We start from the raw sequence: 21,974 nt of genomic DNA, 5'->3' as shown, positions 1-21,974 counted from the left end.
GAAGGAGTTCTTGAGCTGCCATTATTATAAATAGAACCTTCTTAGAGTGCTTTGGAAATATGTGATCTGGTTAACTCTTTGTTTGCAGGGATTTTTCAGCTGTAAAGCAATTTCACTTTTTTGATTGTTTTTTAGAGGGGATACCGTTTAGTGACAAGAGACAAGAGAGCCCATCGAATTGCAGGGCTCACCTGGGTGACAGCAGGCCAGGTGAAATGAGAAGAAACGAGGTCAGGTTATTGAAACCAAGCCTGGTGTTTTGTCAGTCCACTGGGGTTATCACCCTTGCTAACACCAGGTTTCCAAATATAGCCAATACTCTTAATCTGAGGCTGATGCTAAACACTGCAGTTGGATCTACATTGCCAAGTAGACAGGACCTCATCTTAGTGTGTCACACGCATGATAGAGAAAGACACAACTTCATCACCCCAGAACAATCCTTTCTGTCTCTGTGTCTCAGTTGCATTTGGAATAGCTTCTTGCCTTGTCTGGTTCGCATGGAGCGCATGGAATTGGCCAAGCAGTTAATGCCTGCAGTGAGATAGGAACCGTCATAATGACGCTCCCAACACATTTCAGCTGTGGAAACCACAACTCAGAAGGTCAGGTTAAATTTGGGAATGAGCCGCTTTCAGTTAGAGGAAAGGGAGCAGGTGAGAGGGAGTTTCAGGCCAGGTGCAGGTCCTACCATATTCCGAATGTTTGGTGGTCTGAGAGGTGCAGCTGGGACTATCGCTCCATCTCGAAGCCAGGCCTGTTGTGCTGGATCAATTCGTACTCGGTTCTGCGGATTTGTGCCACGGGCATTGGGATAACACAATGTGTTATTGCAGTGCCAATCTCAACCGGTAATCTGCCCTTAATGTGATGGCAAATCTAGGGTAGAAAAAAGCTGGCTGTTGTGTGTCAGGGATGAGATTATTGTATTATTGTGTGTGCTCGTGCATGACAGCTTATTTTAGGAGGAGGAAAAAAAAAAGATGACCCGATGGTGTGATTGTGAAAGCTGGTAAGACAACATTGTAGAAAAACTGCTAGATGCGAGGAAGGATGACCTTTACAATCAAGGAAAACTCACCTTGACCACCATCTCTGCCGTGGAAATCCAGCCTCCCTGTATATAACTATTATATTGACAATTAATTCTTGGCTTTTCCAGAGTTTTTTTTTTTTACAATTTCTATTTGTTCATTAACTATTACATCTTAGAATGTCCTCACCTTTTGGAGTTGGGAATTTAGCAAGGTAGATTTTATTTAAACACTACAACATTATTTTTTTTCTGTGTTGTTAATGATGGAAGAACTGTGCATTTCACGTGTTCGGTATTAGAGGAAAGCTCATCGTCTAGCCCTGTGTACCAGGCACTTACAGTATGCCACTCGGTAAAGTACAGTACTGGATGGATTTCTTTCTTAGAAGAAGCCTCCCCCCACGCTCACCCACAAACCAGATGTTTTCAGTGCTGCTTGGTGCTGTTTTAACAGCTATCCTGACTTCTCCGAAGTGCTTTGTTTTCTACAGTAGCCGGGCAGTGGCACCCATAGTGCTTTTCCATGAATAAACATCTTCTTGGCAGCTGAGGTACAAGGAAGTGTGGGAAAACCATAAAGAAAGATAAAAAGACAACAATTTGTATGTCATCACTGTGCTGTAGTACACTTCATGCTCTCAGTTAATAGCTTTTGGGCAAGACGTGTTGGAATTGCTCTCGGGTTCTGGAATATGAATTCTGAGAGTAAAAATAATCAGCGTTAACAAAAGCAAACAGCTTTGTTTTTCCACATTTTGCATCCGGTGTACCGAAGGGATTTTCCAACGTTCTGCGAATACAGAACTGAAATGGAGCATCCCCTCAAGATGTAGCTTGAACAACCAGAAATTAACAACTTGACAGCTCAAGAAATAAGTTTCTGTGCTGTTAATTCCACATTTTAAGCTAAAATTGCAGTCATGCCTGCATGATAAGAAGAGAGGAATGGCCTGGTGACATTTCTCAGACTGTTCTTAAGGTTATGTTAGGCTGAGGTGGCTGTTTCCAATGCCAACCTCCCAAAATAACTAAAACCAGTCACTGAAAGAAAACAAGTGTCAGCTGATGTACTTTTTATTGACTTCTCCTCTCTGACTGGAAGCTGCTGCTCAGTTTCACAGTGGCATTGAAAGACACTGTAATGTGCTAAAGGGAGTTTTTTTAATTCCTCTTGTCTAAATCCTTCATTTTACGTTTCTGTAGAGTCGCTTTTGGAGCCTGTAACGCATGTCAGGGGGTAAAGAGTAGAATCCAGGGGTTTTGTATAAAATCTAAAACAGCAGATTTGTATATTTATGTCCAGTTTTAAAAATGCCTTATTTTTTCCAGCTGTTGCTATTTAAATTGGATAATTTGTTCCTGAACTTAACTCTTTGTGAAACGTTCCAAGATATGCATTGGGCGGCACCATGGAGCAGTGGTTAGCATTACTGCCTCGCTGCGCCGAGGCCCTGGATTAAGTTCCGGACTTCGGGTGCTGTCTACACGGAGTTTGTTTTTTCTCCCTGTGTTTGCTTGGGTCTCCTGCCACAGCCGTGTGAAGCTTGGGGTCTTTTACATGTCGGTGAAAGGATTGGATTGCAATGTAAAACCCTAGATAGAGCACAGAAAATACTATTTCGAAGAGTATTTAACAAGAACTTGTGCAAAGTATACAGCATGCCCATATCCACACTGTGTTAATATGCACAGCCACCTGACCATGACCTGTTAATCTGACACAGGATATACTAACTGTTGTGTGGATGTGGTTGTAGTATGTATTATTTGGTTTAAATGATAAACTCTGGGTTTTACTTTTGAGGGTTTCCCGTGGTGTGTATGGATTTAAAAACTCCATCTCACAAACGGGAGCTGAAAATAAGTAAAACAAGAAGAAAACAAATAGACACAACCATACTTTTTACAAACTTCATGGCAGTGTGTTTTCAGAAAATCCAGTGTAGAAGGCCTTTCTCAAGGTTTCTTTTTTTGAATTGGATACATGGATTTGATTCAGAAATGTCTTGAAACCCGCCCAGCCTTGTTTTTCCCCCCCCTATCTTTGGCATAAAGAGAGTTAAGTGCGAACAGGACAGCTGGAGCTGAGTCAAATCTGCATTATGTCATGAAATCCATAACTGAGTATTGTGTTCCCTGGCTGCAGTTAACCTGTGTCCTGAAGCGGACATGTGGAGTTGCGTCATTTCCAAAGTATAACATTCTAACTGAGGAAAGCGTCCGTTAAATACCGCATGTTCAGTAAATGCCATAATCCAAGGATAGTGTTACAAAAAATGTTATTTCTTTAGCTTGAGAGCGATGGAGAAATAATGGGGATTGCCTTGTGACCGAGTGGATAGTTTTGTCTAATTTCCTTGAAACCCAAATAACTGTGATTTAAACTTCCTGAATATCGTTTTCGATATTAAACATTTCGGAAACGGTTTTGATTCAGTTGATTATTTTTTTTTGATTTGCAGGTTTTAAAACGGCCTCCGGTCACACAGCAGCATATTCACTTTTAGTTTCTTAAAACTGCAATTTCCAATCTGGGCGGGGTTGGTGTGCGTCACACGTGGGTTTTCAATCCCAGGTTCGGACCGGGGTTCTGCTGTTGTCCATTTCCTCTAGGCGTGCGAGGGATTGGAAATGCGTACAGAGTTACCAGTGACGGAGGCAGGTGAACTGGTCACACCTAGACCAGCCCAAAGCCACTCAACACCAGCTGCTTTGTTGGGAATTGCCACACCCATTCTGGGCTAGTGGAATATCCCATACTCAACCTACTCAACGATTACCCTTCGTCCAAACAAGTCTTTTTATACAGACAGGCTTGTTGGGAGCCCCTTCAAAATGATATTCAAAGGTGGACTAAGACTACACCCAAATATCCCAGTGTAGGTACATGTCATATATAAATATATAAATCTGTAATAAGCATTTTACTCTCCCTAGATCAGACTGGTGTGGTGTGGATAGGAATGGGAATTGGGGTTATTTAAGGTAGGCTTCTCAGAAGGAATTGCCAAAGAAGCTCATTAAGTCAAGAAGGAAGGTATTTATATGCAGTTCAAATCTGTGATTATCTCAGCAGAGAAGAGAAATCCCCCCAGGAGACCGACCTCTGAGTTTATTTCCTCCTTTCCCTTCCAAGATTCTCTGAAGAGACAGGAAAGATGGGTTTTGGTTTTTATTTGCTTATGTATGGGAGTGTGGATGAATGGGTGGATGAATGAATGCTTTTTTCTTTATTTTCTGGGTGAGAATCATTATTGTTGGGGCTGGACCACTATTTGCACAGGAAGAGACAGACGCTTACCACTAAACTGTAATTTTGTGGTTGAAACCACAACACCAGTCTTTTTGCTGCAACGGCTACATCTAGCAGAGCTGATGTGAGCTCCATGGTCAAAAACAGCCGCAGGTGATCACAGACATTTTTAAGTTTCATTTAAGTTCTGGCCAGCAGCAGCACAAAGTGGCAGGTATCGGAATAGGGATTATATGACTGCTTTTTTCTTGAGATAACCTGCAGTAAATCAAGTGATAAATCATGTGTGCTGCTGTATTCAAAAGATACTTCATCCTTACAATTGAGCACCAGATCCAGGTTGCCCTGAACTATATGTGATGTGCGACTTATGGTAATTAAAGAGAGTCATGCCAATTGATGTAACCTGACTTTCTATTAAACAAGTGCAATCTATCCATTCTTTGTTTACCAAGCTCTTATCTACAGAGAGCTGCAATAGTGAATGTAGAAAGGATGTTAGCTTTCTAAACCAACAGGCACATAATAATGGTCAGACCTGTATATAATGACACTTGTGCACAATATACAACTTCATAATTAGGAAGTTCATGCTTCTGCAAAATTCAGATCCCTTTCAGTTCGTGTCTGGAAGTTTAAAAAGCTCCATCCCAAGTGGCATGTAGGCAAAGCTAGGTCAAGTTAGATGCCTGGAATCATGGGTAATAAGTGACATCCTAGAGAAAGGGGATGAGCAGGAGTTGTGTGGGAGCTGTGCTGAAAAGCAGGAATGACAGCTTTGTGGATGAGAGGCTTATTCCTGGATCAATTTACCAGTTTTTTCCTTTATCACCCCCGATAAAAGAAGACCCTTCACTGTTCAGCTCTACCCCCTCTCCCAGGATGCGAGTGTAATCCCTCTTCAGAGGAGCAGAGAAGGTCGTGTGGCAGGAAGATATTTTGAGCTCAGATAGGATCGAGGATCAGTAGCCCAGGGATCTGAACAGGTATGCGCCAGGGAGGCTGCATTATTGTACAGCTTTGGTCTGATGTCTTTGCATTGTTATCTACAAAACGTACGATCAGGCAGATGCTGTTCGGGATTTCTTTCACAGGACGTTTCAAGAATTCAGTGCCCCAGATTTCTTACAGGATGCCTGTTCTCATTACACTTGGGCGTCCTCCTCAGTGCAATGGATTTTTGTTCTTAGTTCTGTAGCGGCTTGTCTGGTTGCACATGTATGCTCAGTGATGACGGTTGTGTAACTGGTTGTCCGCAGAGTTTATTAGATTGCTGCAAGAATTGATCTTGATGGCTGGCTGACTGCAGGAACACAGGGGCTGGAATTAATGGCCTGCACATGTTCCTTTCGTGCGCATCTGTGTGTGCAACAGACAGAAGGTCCAAGCAAGGTTGAGACTGGTATTTTTTGGTGTCTAAATCAGCTGCCAGCTCTGGTTTACACAAGCGCACACACAGATGCCGGCCTGCGGTCCTGTCAGGCCTGCAATGTTCTGAGCTGATGGGATGTGAGGCTTCCAAGGTTATTTTTAATTCTTATCTCATCATGCTAATAAGCGCAAAAAGCCTTTTCATTAGAAATGAAGGGGAAGGCTTTTTTTTTCCCCCAAGATTACTTTCAGCATCTGTCAAAATGAGTCAGGAGTTTGGCACCAAACCCGAAGGCTCTCTTTGAAGGGTGCTGTGCTGTGGTTTTTGGCCTGGGATAAAAAGGAGCAATTCTGAAGACAGAGAGATAACTTTCTCTTCATGTCTTTCTCCTCTTCTTTTTTTTTCTGCTACAGCCTTTGCCACCTGAATACTAGTGTTACGTACACATCCCAGATTGTGCCTTTTGTTCTTTTTATTTTGGGAATTGCTAAGCGGCTGAAACGTAATGTATTGATACAGTGTATGTAAGACCTACTAAATATATATAAACCATCTCTCAGATGCTGTCCCTGTTTTCATTGTTTTTTTTGGTTTATGTTGCATTTTCTTTTTTTCCTTTTTTCCCTAATCATGTGTACGTACAGGGGATCTGCTACTGATGTACATACCAGCCACTTTCCAGAGACCTCACTTTAATTGATCCCTTGTACCATATAAAGCAGGTGACCAGTATATAGGTTTGGATTCAATTAGATCCAAGTACAATGGAGGTGTTCAAAAACTTTGTTCCCAATGACTGTTGTTGTCTGACAGATGGACACTCATATGTATGGAGAAGACTTTTTCTCCTGTGTCTGTCATTCTGTTAGTCAGTGCTTTTGATGAGGGTTTTTCGTGTCAGTAAAGGTCAGACTGTCAGCTAGGTTGGCATTTCCTATCAGACCTGAGACTGTCTTGTAGTTCACAGATCTGTTTTGATATCTCACATGGACTCACTGTATAATGTGTGCTGCATTTGTGTTAAGGAAAGCACTAATGTTGATTAACTTGGAGTGTTAATGTATAGTAGCAGATCAGTTTTAAACCACCAGTCCGTAAGTCCAGGGGTGGTCACAGGAGTTATACAAATTACAGGACATCCAAAAGGGGAAAGTGTCAGTCTACTAGAAGAGCTGCACTGGTACTAGAAGAAAAAGTACAAAACGGGAAGATAAACATTCAACAAAAATAAAAATCTGCAGTTTCACCAAGCAGTTTCCTACTACAAGTTTCAAAACAACAGGCTTTCACTCACCCAGGCTGTGTAAGAACACACAGACAAGGATACTTTGCAAAACTAAGACGAGACTGATTTGCCACACAATAAGTCCCAAGTTAAATACCCTGAACTCCACCCCTGGTACCTCTTGGAAGAACAGGTGAGCCTCCATTTACACCAGAGGCAAGCCAGGGTCTGTCTTAATGTGGTCATTAGGTCATTTTGTGTGGGATTACTTGCATGTAGGAATGGATTCAGAACATGTTCTGATCGTAAAGACACTTCTCACAACTTTTTTAGATGGTTTTTGGCATGTTGAAAAACAGACCCTTTAAGTGGATGCTCTTATCAAAGATACCCGGTACTTTGAGCAGTCAGGGTCATACTTATTTCATTATATTTACAGTAGATTATTTGTAGGAATAGGCTCCGGCTTTCCCGTGACACTGTATTGGATAACGTGATTAGAGAGTGGATGGATGGGTATTTGTGGAACCATTTAGTTAGGAATTTTGTATTTGTGTGTCGCAGGGAGACGTGGGTAATTGTAATCCTTCATCTGTACTGTATGACTTGTGGATGCAGCCTACAGAGGGCAGTTTGTTGGCCTGACCACCGAATGGAGTGGATATCGGGTTATTAGCAGATTAAAATAAGTTCCTTACACTCAGTGGAGCAGAGCTAGAATGGATCTTCAATATACTTTTTTTTGGACGCTATCTGATTTGACATCCTACTTAAATCCTGCTATTCCTCGTTTTGCATTTGAGATCCGTAAAAACAGTGTCACGTGCTTTGACGCCTCATGTGGTGCATCAGCTTTAAAATTGCTTCCCGTCTCTTTAAAGTGTTGCCAAATAATAAACCAGAGACAGCCAAGCTGTTGGGAGCTTGCATATATAATTAAAAATTAATCTTTATGTATATATAGGGCTGTTAATAAAACAAAAAAAAAGCCAGTTTGCTCCAAATATCCTGCCCCATATAAAGATGAAGCCCAGCCACTACTTGGGTAAAAAGCCAGGGTCTCCCAGTCCTTGTCCCGGTTTTTTTATTCCAGCCAAGCTGTCGGTTACACAACTGAGCCCTTAATTGACTTAATAATAGGATTAATGTAAACTGATTGACAGTGTTCAACTTCCAACGTGTTCGGGACAAAACAGAAAAAAAACGGGTGCATGCATCATTCAACGATACTTGTTAGTTCAATTAGAGCTTCAATTAGGTAATTAAGATTTGGCCACAATGAAAATCCACAGACATAGTGAGCCTCCAAGAGGAGCAGTCAAAGGAAAAAGCAGTGTGTGACCATCAGAAGGACCATTCAGCCAGCCTTCCCTGAAGAGCATTATGAGCTTTAACTACGTCTTCAGTTGTCACTTTAAGGGGCCAAATGATGTTTCCATGCTAGGGGACTAAATGATATCTGTAACCATGACATCTGTGTGGCGGTGTGCTCTTAGTGATTTTAGCTTGTAAGAACCAAGAGAAAGTGAGCACGAAAGTGAAATAAAGAGAGACAGTACACCATCGTAAAATGCATTTGCTGTGTTTTAAAGAGTGCCACTTCAGGAATTTTTAAGAGGAAAAAGCATATTAGAACAGAAGATAGTTTGCTGAACCTCTTAGTTGTTCTTAAAATGTAGGTTAATGGTTTTAATTCTAAATGTGTTAATGTAATGGTCTTGTGGCACTTATAACCCTGAATTAAATACCCTCCAGTCTGCTAGTGTTTTGTATCCACTCCAGCTGTATATGCTAGCTATTGTTTAGGTATTTACTCTACTGCATCTTTATGTGATCTTATGGTTGAATTACACTTTAGCCACATTGTGGTGCTTGTCATTACTGTACTTTTAGTGCAAGAATACAGAAACAATTCATTCTGTTGATTGTTTCTGTTTGTCTCCATCCTTAAAAACGTACAGTAAGTGAAAAACAAAACACTGCAAGTCCTTGTAGAGAAGGTCCTTATTATAACTAAATTCCAACTGAGCAGCTCTGCAAAAACTGTACACCTTCAGAGATTTGTATATGTGCTCATTTGGGGTTAGAAAGTCTTTTCAGAATTTCTTGCAGTAAACTAGATATATTTCTCAGGCATATGGCAGCACAAATGCCCCTATTTATATGCTGAAGCAGCAACAAAAAATACTGGAGATATATTTTCAGATACAGTTCTTGTGTTAAGTACAATCATCTGCAGTTGCCTAATTAGACAAAGTCTACGGGGGGCAAGGTTAGAATCCATTCCATTGAAAGGGCAATGTTTGGAAATACCTCAGTGGCTGTCATTTCTCTTTCTGTCCTGTTGGTTACATGTGAAACCCCCTCTATTAGGTTTCTAGAAAAATTAATTATCTGTATTACATTGGCTGTTTAACGTCAGGCTATTTCCAAGGGCTAAATTTGACAAAATCAAAGATCTTGAGAGAATTACTCTGACGTTAGAGGTTGGGTTGCAGATATGTGCTCTAGAGGTTCTGAGCTTTGAGAAAGTGTACCATAAACATTCAAGCCCTTTAGCAGCCCAGATAGCAATGTTTACCCAATAATACAAAGATTAAAGTTAACACAAGGCCATGCATATATGAAAAACACTGTGAAACAGGCCTTTCACAATCAACCTGTTTGTCTATGGGTAAGGTCTAGGTTGGTTCCCATGGTTACAATGGATTCCCATTACGCTTCAATTACCGTGCCCCACGCTCCCTTGTTCCCATGTTGGCCAGTGCTGAAATGTGGTCTCTTGCCCGAGAAATGGTTTTAAATGGCACTTTCTCACCGGAGCAGGAGCGGGAAGGCCTTTCTTGCAGCGCTCTGTCCTGCTTGTTCCGCGGCCCAGAGGGGCAAGAACGAGGAAGAGGCTGATAAAAAAATGTCTGTCTCCTCTGTGTGCGGGAGCCGGGCAGCCCCCCCCACGACTGTGTTTGGTTGTTGAAATTGAAAGACCACTGCTAGGGTTCAAGATAAAGGCTCTCTGTGTGGCATGAAGAGGTTTTTGAGGTGAGGAACCTTGACCTGGTTTGCCCGCCATCACGGCTGCAAGCTTTGTTTTTCAAGAGCACAGGCAAGCGGAGGAACGCTCTCCGCCGGACAGGAGGGCGACAGCTGTCCGCCTGATAGGTGAAGTGGAGTCTTGCTTGCACTCGAGTGCTCTTTATCTTGTTCACTTTGTTTCTCTCGCAAAATGAACCCTAATTGGTCGTTTAGCAAACTAAATGATGCGTTATTAAAAAAAAAACCTCAGGGTTTGTATACGGACATGCGGGCACTTTTGGAGAGGTATGTGAAGGTTTGGAAAACGGTTGCGAAGATCTCGGACCTCCTTATAGCTGTTGCTTACTTAATGACAGAGTAAGGCAGTGGGTCAAACAGCAGCCTGGCTAGTCTTGCCACATGAAGTCGGATAACTGTACATCGATGGGGCAGTTATGTTTGCATGTTTTATTGCTCAAATTGGCATTTTAAATTTTTACCCATTCAATTTGGGTTTTTCCAGGTATTCGTTAACACAAAAAAGGATTTCTGAAGCAAAGGGAAAAGCTTCCGTATCCGTTTTGAAATGTTTCGAACGAGAGGTGTCCATCATCCAGACGTTTCTGGAAATCCAGCCTGGGTCAGTTTTCACAGCAGGGCTGGGACGTTTGTTCTGGGTTCCCATAATCCTTAGTGTAAAGAATAGTTGCTGTTCCCAGTTTTAACTGCACGGAACAATTGCTTGTAAAGTAAGGGAACAAGTAATATGTTTATTCCATGCTGAAAAAAAGAAGAAAGGAACACAACGTTTCGGCCGTGAAGCCTTCTTCAGGTGTGAGAGAGACAGGGCAGTAGGCAAAGGTAAAGTAGCGGGAGAACAAAGGTTGGGAGGGAGGAGGAGTGAGAGGCGGGAACAGGGGACAGAAAGAGAGGCCAATCAAGGGGTGTGAAGTCAGAATGGGTGCAGAGAGGTGTAAAGGTGTAAATGCTTGTAAAGTATGCAAGGCAGGGTGACAGGGGTTATTTTGTGCTTTGACAGTGCAAGATGCCTATACTGCAAAAAAAAAACGCCACCACTTGAACATTAATAGATTCTGTGCATCACCCAGCAATGCCAGCGTTACGTGCTGATAGGAGTATACCAAGTGCCCACAGAAGTTCTGAAACGTTGGCCACTTCTCCATGCTCTCAGTTCAAGTCAGAAACACCTGTGAAATACAGTAGTGGTTAATGACGTCATCACTGCAGTGAAACAGTTAAGCATTCTCCATGTAAATTAAGCTTCTGAATGATATTATTGAACTGAAATATTGCTGTGTAAACAATCCTTCTACTTATTCACAGAAATTTCATATAACAAAAAGCTCCACCGATAAAACCATTGGAATAAAGCACAAAATGGGGGGGATGGAAAGAGTGTGTGTTTTGTGTGCTCTTATGAGACAATGAAGAAATGTACCATGGCTAATCATTACAGTACAAGAAATCTCAAAGTGACTTTTTGTAAGAATTGGTAAAAAAAAAATCTGTTAAAATGATAAAGGTACAGTTCATATTTTAAGGGCAATAGAGGTTTGTTTGCAACTGTGAGATGAATGTGGCAATCATTTTTTTGTAACCTTATTATTTGTATGTTTTCCCCTCAGAGGTCAAGACTCCCATATACGCTATGAACACGTTTACATGCAGGAGCCCAGCAGCCAGTCCGAAGTGGAGTATGCAGAGGCCAAGCGGCCCAGACTGGACCTGGGGGCGGAGTCACTGATACGACACCCCACTCACCTGACCCCAGCTCAGATGGGCGGAGCCGAGGACATGTCAAAGGTCAGTAGGACGTTTCTCTCAAAGACCCGACATAGGAGATGGGTTGCTGGCAGAGTTTTCATGGGGAATGATATTTAAAAAGAAAACCAATTTTTCTTTACTCTATTTGATTGGTTGAGAGAAGTTCTTCTTCTGGTGCTTTATATGAGAAAAAAATGCATTTTCATTAAAAAACAAAATGTGTAAGAAAAATAACACCAGCATTTGACTTTTACAAAGTTTTCACATTTTGGTTTATGCTATATGTGTAGTGATCTTGGATCAGTTTCTGTGAACTCATAGATAAAGACTCAACCATTTTTAATTTTTGCTCATATATAGAATATATACAGTATTGCAGTTTTTTGTATAAGGTCTTAATTTTATTGAACTCTAAAGAATTATTCCATTTGCCCTGATAGATAAGAAAATGGGGTGGCACTCTGGCACAGTGCTGGGACCGTGGCACCTTAGGTGCTGTCTGAGTGGAGTTTGTATGTTTTCCCTGCGTGTACTGTACATGGCTTTCTTCTGGGTGCTTCAGTTTCCTCTCACAGTCCAAAGACGGACTGTTTATGTTATTTGGCATTCAGGAAAAGTAGTCCTGCAGTGAGTATATATGAGAATGTTCTTATATATTGTTATATATGTTATTTGTGGAACTGTAAATTAATTTGTGAAAATGTTCTTAAAATAATTTGGTTGCTGTAGGGGAAGTTGTGGGAAAGTAGAGGTTGTTATTAGAATAATGGTCTTTGATTTTTTTACTTTTAAATATCTGCTGGGCACTTCTTGCATTTTTATATCTACTGTATTAACTATACCTCCTTTTTGAAAACCCTCTGCAATATGAACTCTCTGAATCAACATTCCAGTTATTTATCATATTATACAAGTGTGGTTGTTGATTAGGTAATGTAAGTTGTTGTAAGCCTACTGTATTTGGAACTGTGGCAGGCAAACCAGGAACAGGTGGTGTATTTAATAAGTTAATCACGTGTAGAAATCAATTAACTTCAAAGTGTACAATGTAATATGTTTAGACAGTGCAATGTTTAAAATTAATGGCAGCAAGCAATGACACGGCAAAGATCTCTGATTTATTCCCGAAGGACAGGTTTAGAATGAGTGTGTGGTTGGTTATAATGCAGTTTGCTAGATTTACCTCAGGAATTAAACTGTCCACACCTACACCAGAAAGTTAATTAAAGATATGCATCAGCAAAAAGGTAATACGATATGTCAGAAAGTACTTGAAACACTGTGGTCAAGAGTTCCAGAAAACATCCTTCTGTAGAATCCTGAAATATTAGTTCTCATAAGAGCACATTTTGTAAAGTAGTGTGTACCCTTTCTAAATGAGGTCTTATTAGCATATGTTACAGTATTTACACATCCGTTGATTCAGTCCAGCCCATAACTACGTTCCTCAACACTTTTCTTTTTGCTCACATTGTGGGCGATGAAAATATTGTGGTCACATAGACACCTACCCTTTTCTACATAGCCCATATATTTTCCACTCTGTAGGTTATTTTTGGATGATTTGTATTTTTTTTTTAAATCTTGAGAGCCTCAACCGGGAAAGGCCGAACGCGATTCCGTACGGTGGGATTACTCGCATTTCCTGGGCTCCTCTGCATCGCATCGCTATGTGAGCGTGCCTCTGCTGCCAGGATTAACCTTTGCCGAGTTTTCCAGTGGGCTGGGTCAGGCAGCGATTAGCGGAGCCGGCAGTGATAAAGATGGGACTTGGCGTCCATCCGTGTGGGCTGGGGGTTTTCACAGTGTCTCGGCGCTCAGTTTCTAATTGAGTGATCCTGCGCCCCTGTGCCGGGCGCTCGGGAATCATTGGAGCTGTTTGCAGTGGAGAGAAAAAACATCAACAAGGTTCCCCCTCCCCACCCCCCCACCTCCCCCTCTGCCAGTTCTCTGCACTCATGCAATTACAGGTGAGGTGACCTTGTTTGCTCTGCCTGATTTTTTTTTTTGCCCCTCGCTTAGCATCTTATTAAATTTTGTTATAGACTCCACTTGTATCGCCACTTTATTTTAAATTTCTATTTCAGTTGCTCTGAGACGTGGGCCGAGTCTGCCTTAACTCGCTCTGAATGTCCCCAGAACCTACTGGAATATATGCCACCTGTCTAATCTCTCTCTGAAGTAAATACATTTCTACTGATCTGTCTGTATGTCGTCCTAAGTAAGAAGAGCTATTTAACTGCTAATTGGGGAAATCTGTGGGTTTTTTTTTTCTGCGAGTCCAGTGTTGGACAGTCATTAGTGAGTCTGGAGTAGTGGAAGGGTCCTGATACATGGCCACTGTCTTTGGATGTATTATCCTTTTTGTTACAATTGGCTGGGCTGAGACTCCCAGTGCAGCCTAAGTGAGAGCAGAGCTTTCAGAATGCATGATGTAATGTTGCAAAGATCAGCAGGATAATTCCATTCATTTAGAATGCAGAGTAGATCATGATTGCTATAATGGCTCCTCTGTCTTTTTTTTTTGTGTAGATAGAGCTCTAGGAATCTTGCGGTTTCAAATGCCATGACAACTGTTTTGTTCTCCTTCGGCTGTGCGCTGAGTCTCGGCTCTCACTGCCATTACACGGGAAAAACCTTTTAAAGGGAAGAACAATGTTCACACTGGATCCAGGACAGTAGATGCTCTGAGCTAGGCAGTTATGTAGGGAGGGGGTGTAGAGAAGAGATGTTTATATTACAATAAGTGGAGTCTTTTGCTTTTTATTTAATATCTCACATCTGCAAGCCTTTTATGAAGACTGGCCTCATGAGCCCATTCCCATCCCATCCTCCCATGGTGACACCAGTCTTGCTGCTGTTTGTGGAGTTGTGTGGATGGCCCAGTCTACCACTGGGAAGTGGTCTGGAATTATTACGGTCTTTAGAGCATTTTTGGGTTTTCCATTAGGAAAGAATCTGGATGGGCTGCAGCTGCCTTCTCTCTGCAGATTGAGCGGAACTTGCTTCTAGGTGACGCAGTTGTGAAACTGAAAGCCAGCAGTCTACTGGTCCGCGAAAGGTCTTGTTAGCATAAAGGTACATTTGTTAGCAGTACTGGAAATGCACTCCCTACCTCTCCTTCCTTCCATGGTTGGGTTCTTGCAAGCCTGTGGGTTATTAACTGCTAACCCCCTTATCGATTCTGGGGATGTCCCCAGCACCAAGGGGTTCCCCATGAAGAGGGTGGTACTTGTGCTTTAAAAAACTCAGGGCATTAGGAAATGCTGATCCTGTAAACCTGATTTCGGAGACTTGTGCTGTGAAACACTTGAAACCACTTTCACCAGTATGCTGTGTGCCTTTTCATCAGAATTCTAGACTCAGGATCCTTCTCCTTGATGTGCTGTATTGTGCAAATGTGAATTTGAGGAGCAGACACATCTGGGCACATGAAGATTGTCTCTCAAGTTCAGTCCTCTAGAGACTTCTTGTAGTAACAAGACAGCAGTAGGAGAAGCGGTGGCGATGCATACCCTAGACAGCTATAGTTTCTTCACACTTGCGTAGAAATATTTATTGATCCAGGTTAAGTGTAGCACAGTCATGTATTTTTACGGTGTAATTATGATAACCTATTCATAAATTAGAAACTCTCGAACAGGCTCGAACGGTATGGCCTACATGAAGATCCACTTTAATTCAACTGGTGAAGCAGTTTCTCTCTCCTTCACCTGATATGGTGTGTCGATCCCGTTTTGTATTTGGAGTGTTTCCCTGCCTGCGTGTAATATTCTTCACTTGTCTAATATAAACATCTTCTGCCAGGTGTTTGCCCCTTCTTGAATCGCATCTAGATCTTTTTGAAATGCATTGGCTTCTTTCCTCTGAAGCTGAAGCTGTTTTCGAGCTGCTGGTGCCTGCAGGCTGCTGCACATCCCCGGTGGACGCCGCACTTTCTCAGTGACGCCCTCTTATATGTGCAAAGCGGTTTGGGGGCGCAAGCGTTATGTAAATGCGAGGGATTATTATTAAGTCTCTATTTTTAAATTTTGCTGAGAGGATTTTCTCCTCTGTCCCAGGAGATTCGTGGCATTCCGCTCTCTTCTCTCATGCAAACTGCTTTCCAGTGAGTTTGTCTCTTCCAGTCAGTGTTTCAGAGCATCCTCTTGGACTAGAACCCGTGAGAGGCTGAAGAATCGCATCGATGCCCCTTTTTAATATTATCTCCACTCCCGATGAAGCTTTGGGATTTCATGCAGAGTACAAACTGTGGCGCGTTATTCACTTTGTGGTGGATATGTATGATTAAATCCCTTTAACTGTGATCTTCTCCATTAAAGGTGGTAATTCAATAAATAACATGGCAGATTTGATTCAATTGCTTAGATGAACCAACAGGTAAAAGGGATTTCATATGGAAGCACTTTCTGCAGGGACAGCACCTGAGTGTGTCATTATGATTTCAGTCTCTGATGAGGGCAGAGCTGGTTGTGAATGTTGGCTGTGCATGCAGAAAGTTTTTTTTTTTAGCACTGCACTTTCTCATATCACATTCCTATGATCTGCCAGGTGAGCTATGAGGAGAGCCCATTGGTTGCTGTAAAGATGTTCTGAGGTCTGGGGTTTGATTTGTTTGTATAGGCGTATATTCTATGCGCACTCTGACTTGTTGCACTTATGCAGCTGCTCATGAGTTTGCATGCATGTACAAACTGGTATTGTCTTTTGTGTATAATTGTTCTGTTTGGGCTTGTTCTACCGTTTGGAGAACTAGAGATTACACTAGAGATTATTGTTGCCTGCAGCAGTGTGGAGGAGTAGTTAATGCGTTGGACTTGTAACTGGGTCCGTACCCTCAGTGGGTGATTGCTTTTGTTGTGTTGAGCTGGGTGTCTTACCCAGACTTGTGAATGGCCCTGTTTTATCAGTGGGTATCTTCAGGTCAGCATTGTAAAGAAGGTTCTGTTCTCAATTGACTTATCTGATTACATAAAGGTTTATTATAATTCTATTATGTGCATGGCTGCCTGAAAGCTTGCATGGGATGGGTTTGATTCTCGACTGGAATGCCTTCTGTGCAGAGGATGTCTGTTCTCTTGTTTGCATGGGCTCTCACTGGGTGTTTTTAAACGGTCTGAGTGTGTGTTTGTGGTCCCTCCATCTGCTCTTTGCCTCCAGGATAGGCTCCAGATTACCCTGGGCCTTCCCAGAATGCTCAGCTTTCTGATCGTGGATGTGTGGATAGGCTGTAATTATATAAATGAAACTAAATGATCTTGCTTGGTTCTGTTCTTATCTGAATTCATGTAAATAAATCTATTGAAAATTCACGTTCTGATGCATGTAATTAATCATACACGTCTTTTGGACAGCTCCACCACACCAGGACTTGCAACGGCCTGGCTCTGAGTCGTTAATTGTGAATGACATAAGAAACACCCTAAGGGTATCATGGCTTTTTTTAAACTGGCTGTAGAGTGGTATTGTTGAATTTGTATTTCCCATAGCCTGGACAGAGTGTGTGAGACCCTGAAATGACTGCAGAGCCTTAAACATCTTTAGAGCACTTTGTATTAGGTTATTGTCAGCAGAGGTGTGGGAAATAGGACCGAGTGCTAGTTTCAGCTCCTGAGGTAAAATCACCGTGGCGTACAAGTGTCTCTTGCTGGGATCCTGTGAAGCGTACATTATTAAAAGGATACAGCAGGCTGCTTGAATCGCTGCTCTCTCTCGGCATTCACTGATTGCATCTGACAGGTCTTATATAACAAGGTTACTGCCTTCAAAGTGCAAACGGAATAGCTTGCATTTCCTAAAGATTGCACTGCTTCTGAAGCAAAGCTTGCTCTGCATTTCCATTTTTGTTTGTATTTTTCTGCCACTGCTGATTTAATAATGCTGTTTTGGGAAACTTTGTTGAAGGCAGCTGGCCAAATTTCATAGTATGTATAGGAAGCAGCTGTATCTCATCTTATCACAGTTTTGAGTTGCTTATCATGAAGATCATTTCAAATTTAGGTCATTCTTATTTGTTATTTTGTCATGCTAGTTCTAAAGATAAGATGGGGCTACTCAAAACAGCTACTAATTACAATGTGCAGCAGTTCTTAAAAATTACATGATAGAACTAATCTTGTCAAAGTGATGCACCCTGTAGTGTAATTAAAAGAAGCTTTTATGGTGAAGTACTAAATGAAAGGGATGATGGATTTTGGAGAGTGACTCACGAAGTAGCAACAAGGTGTTGTAAAATCACCAGATGCAGAAGGCTACAGGTATCACATGTAAACCAAAAGAGACATTGCATATGTTCCTGCTTACCATGCTTTCAAATTCAGGATTGTGTTTGGACGTCTGGGGAATGCGCCTGGAGAGATTTGTTTGACCTAGTTTGTATCTGTTAGGTGTATCAGCAGTCTCTCTGTCTAGCCCACTGTCTGTCTAGTCAGTGTTTACTGGAGGCGGGGGTGGGGGTGGGGGGTTGATCAGGAGCGACAGCTTTTTATTGCACACCTTGTTGTGAGCATTCCACGTGTTTGTTTTTTTTAACAGTGCATGTCTTCTCTGTGAATTCCTGTTAATGAGAAGGAAAATGGTTTATACCTTTCTTTAGGAATATACAAGAGTGTTACATTCCCCTTTGCTCTCTAAGGTTCTTTGTGGTAATGTGTGCAGAGCTGACCAGACATTTTCCCTCCTGTTGTGGAAGTTTCAGATGTATATTAGGTGCTCTGAGACCAAGAGGTACTGTAGTTCTTGGTACTTTAGCAGACCCTTTTGAATCTCAGATCACACTCACACGTGCACATGTTGAATTTATGGATGCTCGTCATCACAGAAAAAGAGTTATTAATTGATAGAGTGGTGATGTAGTTTTACGGTGATTTGGCAGTAGAGTCAATGATCCAGTGATCTTGGCAGCAGTGTTACCATATTGTAAGCTGATCTTATCAGATCTTGGAACCTATGCAGGGCTAAACCTAGCCAGCACTAGAGTGGGGAAAATTCTCAGGAATTCCAGGTTGCCTCTGTAGTTGCTGGTGGTAGACCAATAGATGGAACTCATCCCTCTGAGCTGGAATACCACTGTGAAGTAGGAGGTCCTGTCTTTTGAATGAGACTTTAAATTGAGCATCAATTAAAGTATTAAAGTTCCTGTGGTGGTGTTGTTAACATAAGAACACTTGCAAATGAAAGGAGGCAGTTTGGACTGTCTAGCCCCTTCAGTAGTCAGTAGCTAATGGATCTGAAGACCTCATCCAGCTGTTTCTTGAAAGAAGCGAGTCTGTCAGCTTCAAACACACTTCAAAAAACACACCTGGGTAGTCTGTTTCATGCTCTCTCGATGCAATAAATTTCCATGTGGCCAGATCTTGTGTGCACTAGTTGTGTTGCGCTGCTTGTTCTGAAGCCGTCCACTGGATTCAGCCTGTCAGCGTAGTGAAGTGTAGGACAGTCCCCAGGATTTGAGTTCCTGGCAAGTCCCTGACTCATTCCACAGTTTCAATGCCTTTCACAGTGACCAACATCGTATGCAGTGCTCTAAATGAGGTTTTAGTAGTGCACAGTCCAATTCCTTGACTTTCCTTTTAACTACATTTCCTGCTTTTGTATGTCTTTTTTTTATTACTTCCCCATATTGTCCAGAAGATGTAAATACTATGTAAGATGCACCTTTTTTGTGAACGGCCTCTGCCAGCTCAGCATTACCCCATTTTGTATTTTTAGTTTTTCGCTGCGGTCATATAATACTCTCCCCTTGTCAGCATTAACCATCTGCCAGGTGTTTGGCCGGTCTTGATTCTAAATAGAACTTCTTGACTGACTCAATATGTTTTAATTACGATTTCTTCTTTTATAGAGTTTGCTGATCCTCATATTTTGGTGTCATTTGCAAACCTGACTTGCTGACTAAAAAGGTTGAGAGAGTAGAGGTTTTAACACCCATGTCCTGGACTTGTAAATCTGTCCTCTCTAAAATTCTTCTTTAATTTAACTGGTGAAGAAATGTTCTCACTTCTCCTCTTAATCCGGGACTGAAGTACAGCCCCCACCTGGGAGATACATAGCCTTTGTGCACCAGTAGACTCATTGCACAGCAAATCCAAGTGATCTCCTTTTCTTTGTGTGAAATGCAGTGGCAGCCTTTGAGATAAAAATGCTGTACAAATGAAGGTGATCTTTGTCATTTCTAGGGTCCCACGTCGGAAGACACTGGATTTTAAATGTTCTTGCCCTGTGAGGCACTAGGTTTTGTGGCAAAAAGAGATCATCCAGTTTGAATAAAAAAGAAACCTCCAACATTTACCTACTGCAGAGACATGTAGTTCACCTACTGTTGGTCAATCAACATAGCAGCCAAAAAAAACAGCGTTCTGCAAAAGAGTGTAAAGTTGCCAATATATTTTAAATATTTTTGTCCATTATATTTTTTTATTTTATGGAGGGCAGAGTAAGAGCAAAGCGGGACCAGGTACGTACTGTACATGACCTAGTCATAATGTGTAAAACAGAAATATAAACGACTGCACTGAATACACAGACCTCTTAAACCACAGACAGGCCTCTTGATGTAGACTGCTTTTTATATTTCAAGCTGGGGTGCTAAAACAAGGCTGTTGCTCAGCCTCGAGTGTGCCTTACGGTTTCTGGGAGGTGTTGGGGTGCATTGCCTTCCTGCACAAAATCCTGCTCTGCACGGTCTTCATGAAGAGAGAGGGGTGTTCTGCAGCCTTTGCCGTGTCCCTGCAGCTGTGGGTCTCCAGCTCCTGTTGCAGCCTTGTTACTGTGCAGCTGTTATGATCCACCATGTGCCCTTGACTGGAAACCCCCAGTGGCTTTTTGCATATATACTGTAGCACAAAAAAAGAGGGGGGGGGAGGACAAAACCGAAAACGACCTGGTGGTAAAACGTGCTGAATAGCAAGAGATCTTTATCAGCTGCCTAAGGAGACTGAAGCCGAGAGCTGAGCCCTGCAAATAGATTGTTACACACTGAGGCAGGATGTTTTCTTTCTTCTGTGCTGAATTCATAGACGGTTCCATTCATCCTGCGATGAGATGGTGAAGGAAATATCCGCTCGTAAAATCCCCTCCAGATCATTTCCAGCATGGAGGATTACGAGTGTGCTGCCAGAAGATTTATTTTTTTATTCTAACAGTTTGATTATTCAAACTTTTGAGTCCCAATATGTCACATTAATTTTGCCGTTTTAAGAATTTGTTTTGGTGGTACTTTGGGGAAAATTACAGTTACAGTCCTTTTTCCCCCCCTTGTAGTACTAAACATCAGTAAAGACTACAAAGCAAGACTCATGCATTCGTTTTCTAAATGGAGGAGGTCAGGAGCTGGATCAGGGAAATGGATGAATACACCATGCTCTCACTAAAGAGGGGTGACTTGTCTCCTTCAGATGGTCGTGTGTATTTGCCAGGCTCTTTCTGTGCTAGTGTGAAGATTCGTGCTCTGAGGATAGGTTCAGGAGTTGGCTGAAAGAGGCAACTTTGTGGTCACACCTCTGTGACTCAGTCTCCCGTGGGCGATGGTCTGTTTCGTGTCTCACTTCTCACAGTTTGAAGATTGGGAAATGTTTTAATTTGCCACCTAGCAGATGGAGGAAATTTGTCCGGTCAACATCGAGTCAGAATCCTGCAACAGTATTTTAGACCTTGCCAATTCACACTGCAATGTTCCAGTATCATATAACACTGAAACCCCCCTTAGTTTTCTGTCTCTCTGGTCGATGTGAAAAGCTTCTGACACCAGCTCTCATCTTCCATGCTCTCCTGCCTATAGAAACGATTAAAAAAAACACAAGTACTTTCAAACAAGTACTTAAAAAAAAACTTTTCTTGGTTCTGGTGTTCTTTTGATTGAATGTATCTGTCAGGCTTCACAGTCAGTTAATTTCACTGTACTGTGGACTACAACAGACACCGGTTTGAGGAAAATTGTGTGTGTGGGGCTTGCTCTGTTTCTCAGGTCTTGTGTTCTGACAGGAAGCAGTGGTTTCCAGTGCTGGTCCTGGACCACTCTGCGGTTGATTTTTTTTTCCCCAGCCGAGCTCTCATTTGCACAAGTAATTAATAAGTATTAATTGACTTAATTCTAGAATTAATAGGAACTGTTCGACTGTTTTCAGCTCTTGAATTTGTTTGACATTACCTTTTAACGATTGTAAACGTAAAATAAGATCCCAATGGCAAATAGTCCATTCAAGCCACTTGTAGTTCGATTTAAGGTTTTGTTTAAATATTAAAGCTGGGCTGGAATGAAAAGGACCAGGATTAAGAACCCCTGCTCTAGGTG

General features: G+C 41.9%; 1 protein-coding gene across 22 annotated transcripts in view; it reads left to right on the top strand.

Annotated features, from left to right (window-relative positions):
• ncor2 (nuclear receptor corepressor 2) overlaps window positions 1-21,974 on the top strand; it is a 174,835-nt gene that overhangs the window by 43,729 nt on the left and 109,132 nt on the right. For all 22 annotated transcript variants that reach the window (XM_069182259.1, XM_069182248.1, XM_069182244.1 and 19 more), the window contains exon 4: window positions 11,545-11,722. In XM_069182259.1, the coding sequence (XP_069038360.1) occupies window positions 11,545-11,722 (178 nt within the window). The remainder of the gene's footprint in view (window positions 1-11,544; window positions 11,723-21,974) is intronic.

This window comes from Lepisosteus oculatus, chromosome 22 (assembly GCF_040954835.1).
Source record: "Lepisosteus oculatus isolate fLepOcu1 chromosome 22, fLepOcu1.hap2, whole genome shotgun sequence".
Lineage (NCBI taxonomy): Eukaryota > Metazoa > Chordata > Actinopteri > Semionotiformes > Lepisosteidae > Lepisosteus > Lepisosteus oculatus.
The sequence above is the reverse complement of the archived record's forward strand: the minus strand, read 5'-3'. Positions and strand labels throughout refer to the sequence as shown.